Below are 3,249 nucleotides of genomic sequence, written 5' to 3'. Positions count from 1 at the left end.
TCATAAAATTACGGTTGAACCACTGATATCACATGGACTATTTAACCAAAGTCCTTACTACGTTTCTGGGCCCGGGAACATTTCAGTTTCATTGCTGTCTATGGAGAGTCAGAAAGCTCTCGGATTTCATCAAAAATATCTTAATTTGTGATTCGAAGATGAACGAAGGTCTTACAGGTTTGGAACGACATGAGGGTGAGTAATTAATGACAGAATATTCATTTTTGGGTGAACTATCCCTTTACGTTTCAAAGTTGATTCATGAGTGTCAGAATCAACTGATATATGATTCTGTATTGATAAGCTGATTGTGTTTGTCAGGATGTGGAGCAGGTTTCAGTGCGTGCGGCTGATGGGACAGAAGCTCAGGATTCAGTCTGGAGCGTCAGAGATCAGAGATCCAGAGACACACAGGACTCAGAGCTCAGCCTCACTTTACTCTGTTATACTGACGCTCAGGATCATGAATCCACTGATCAAACCTCTGACTGTAACGCTGGAGAACAGCAGATGCTGCAGACGCCGCTGAAGATGTGCTCCGTCAAACTGCTGGACTGCAGGAACCTGATGGAGAGCCGAGGAGAAGAAACCACCGCAGAGAAAGAACAACAACACAGTGATGAGGAAGAGGAGGAGGAGGATGAGAATAATGGGGATGATGATGAAGATTTCATTCCTCCAGGTTTGTTTCTTTCTTTTTTGACCTTTTGTTGTTTTTCATGACACTTGAATGTCTCTGCAGGATCAGGTTCATATTGACTGATGATCTGATCAGGTTTGAGAGAAGATTTTCTGAGATATTTGGGAACATAATGGCAAATTATAGTATTTTTCTCTCTCTCTCTGTGTTGGATGAGAATAATGGGGATGATGATGAAGATTTCATTCCTCCAGGTTTGTTTCTTTCTTTTTTGACCTTTTGTTGTTTTTCATGACACTTGAATGTCTCTGCAGGATCAGGTTCATATTGACTGATGATCTGATCAGGTTTGAGAGAAGATTTTCTGAGATATTTGGGAACATAATGGCAAATTATAGTATTTTTCTCTCTCTCTCTGTGTTGAGATTTTGATCTTGAATGTGTTTTTTAAGAGAGCCAGATTTGCTTTGCCTGTTTGTAAGGCTGCACAATTTGGCCAAAAATCTAATTACAATAAATTATTAATAAATTAATTATTATCAATTATAAAATCATGAAAGAAATACATTGTGATTGCAATAACACTATTATAATGTAAAATTATAAATATGGTGAAATGGGTGGAGAATGTTGCATTTCCAAACTCACTTTATCAATATGTCTGTTAGGGATGTCAATTTTCGATCATTTCCATGATCGATCGTTGTTTAAATTAACGATCGATTAATCGTTAACCTTATTGCAGCGGCACGCAGTCAAAGGCATGACAGGATGTGCAAAAGCCACTCTCACACACACAAAAAACGCTTTCTCGTCCGAAATAAAGGGGTTTTAGTCTGAGTAAAATGCTACAACTCCCGTACATAGCTGTCTTAAAGCGGCAACTCCTTTTTCCTCTCTCCCGCAACACTACCCCCACTCTGGATGGTGATTAAACTTAACACCACTCCAGCACCATGGCATGACTGATACAAAATACATCACACACATTAACAAGTATATTACCATAGATTCACAGTGTTAATAGAAGGCAAAAGTACATTCAACACAATGTCTACCCATATTAAATTTTTTATGTTCGTTTATCCCTTCTTTTTTTAAATTTGTTTATCAACAGTCCGTAGGCAGCTCCATTGTCAAAGCACACAGTCCATTCAAGCAACTCCGCTCAATGGAGGCACTGGCCGATATATTCCAACCCCACGTGACGTGGTAAACAGTCCATAAGGTGAAAGGATAGCACGGTGCCGGGAGGGGTTAAAGAGTAGCTTTGTAAAGGGGGGGCCTTCGTTGAAGCAATAGTAATTCAGTCCCAACATGACTAGTGAGGTAGTTAGTTAAGGCCAGCTGAGTGACCGACTGACTTCTCCACTACTGGCCTGCAGAAAGAAAAGAGGAGAACAACAGCCGTTGCATACAAATTAAACAACTCGGGCTTAATTAAACATACACTTGGCTTGTTTCCTTAACAGCAAAATGGTAAACAACAAAATCCACCCGGGTTACAAAAAGGGAACACATTAAATAATATTTTCCACAGATGACATGCATCAATTATTATTTTTTTGAACAATTGTATAAGAATAACAAATTGCCAACAAAATATTCTTTCTTTCTCTTTTTTTCCCCTTAAGTCTTTAATAATCAATTAGTCCAGTCCCCAAACCTCCTCGGTGATCTCCTGACTCCTGCCTCATTTGGTCGTTAACAGTCCCTGTTAAATCCTGTTGCATAGTGCTACCTTCTCTCCACTGAACATCCTCTGTGTCCTGCTCAGTCATCGGCACACTGGTGTCATCCATGAGAGACATGCTGTCTGGGCCACCGGAATTCCTGGTTTCCTCCGTGAAGAGACAAGACAGATCCAAGTCAAGTTCAGCTCCATCGACTCCCAGGTCTGGGGCAGGAACTTCCTGAGGTTGCCAAACTTCTGAGTCTTTAAACACCCAGCTGTCCACCCACTAGCCCCTCGTGCATCTGGTGCATGACATCTTTCCGGAAAACTCGCAGCAGGATAATCTGGGGGTAAAACTCAGGGCCCTCATTCAGGTAGTAACATCGTAACAGAATGCCATCCTTTAGGTACAGTCTTTGCCACTGACTCTAGTAGACTTATGTTGCCGGCCCATAGGGTGACACATCTTCCCAGGAGGGTCATTCCATGCTTTCCTTCATCCACCTCTTGATGGGAGCGATATCAGTATCAGCTGCTTGGGCAGCACGCAGTTCTTCAGTAGTCCACCCAGAGAATGAAGAAGTACTGGCAGTGATGGCAGGTTGTACTACCCCCACTTGACAAGACTCCGTGGTAACAGCTGCAGGTACGTTACTTACTAGTTTGCCGTCAAAGTCACACTGAACTGCCTGGTGACAGAGCTGAGGGCTAATCGAGATGGGATTCTTAAGGTTGCAGGGGCAAGTTGAACGGCATGGCCTCCGGGAAAGCACATCAGCATTTTCATGACAGCGCCCAGGGTGATGAACAACTTTGAAGTCATACTCTCCAAGCTTCTCAAGCCACCTGGCCAACTGTCCCTCCGGTTCTCTCATTCTTATTAGCCACTGTAGGCTACTATGGTCTGTGCGTACAGTGAAGGATCTGCCCAGCA

General features: G+C 42.5%; 1 protein-coding gene across 1 annotated transcript in view; it reads left to right on the top strand.

Annotated features, from left to right (window-relative positions):
- Positions 1–3,249, top strand: part of LOC107571120 (zinc finger protein 345-like) — a 19,532-nt gene that overhangs the window by 6,468 nt on the left and 9,815 nt on the right. Inside the window, exon 3 of the mRNA XM_016257396.1 lies at positions 305–663. Coding sequence (XP_016112882.1) covers positions 305–663 — 359 coding nt within the window. The remainder of the gene's footprint in view (positions 1–304; positions 664–3,249) is intronic.

This window comes from Sinocyclocheilus grahami, unplaced genomic scaffold (genome assembly GCF_001515645.1).
Source record: "Sinocyclocheilus grahami isolate Dianchi unplaced genomic scaffold, SAMN03320097.WGS_v1.1 scaffold1551.1, whole genome shotgun sequence".
NCBI classification, from domain to species: Eukaryota; Metazoa; Chordata; class Actinopteri; order Cypriniformes; family Cyprinidae; genus Sinocyclocheilus; species Sinocyclocheilus grahami.
This window is presented reverse-complemented; position numbering and strand designations above follow the sequence as displayed.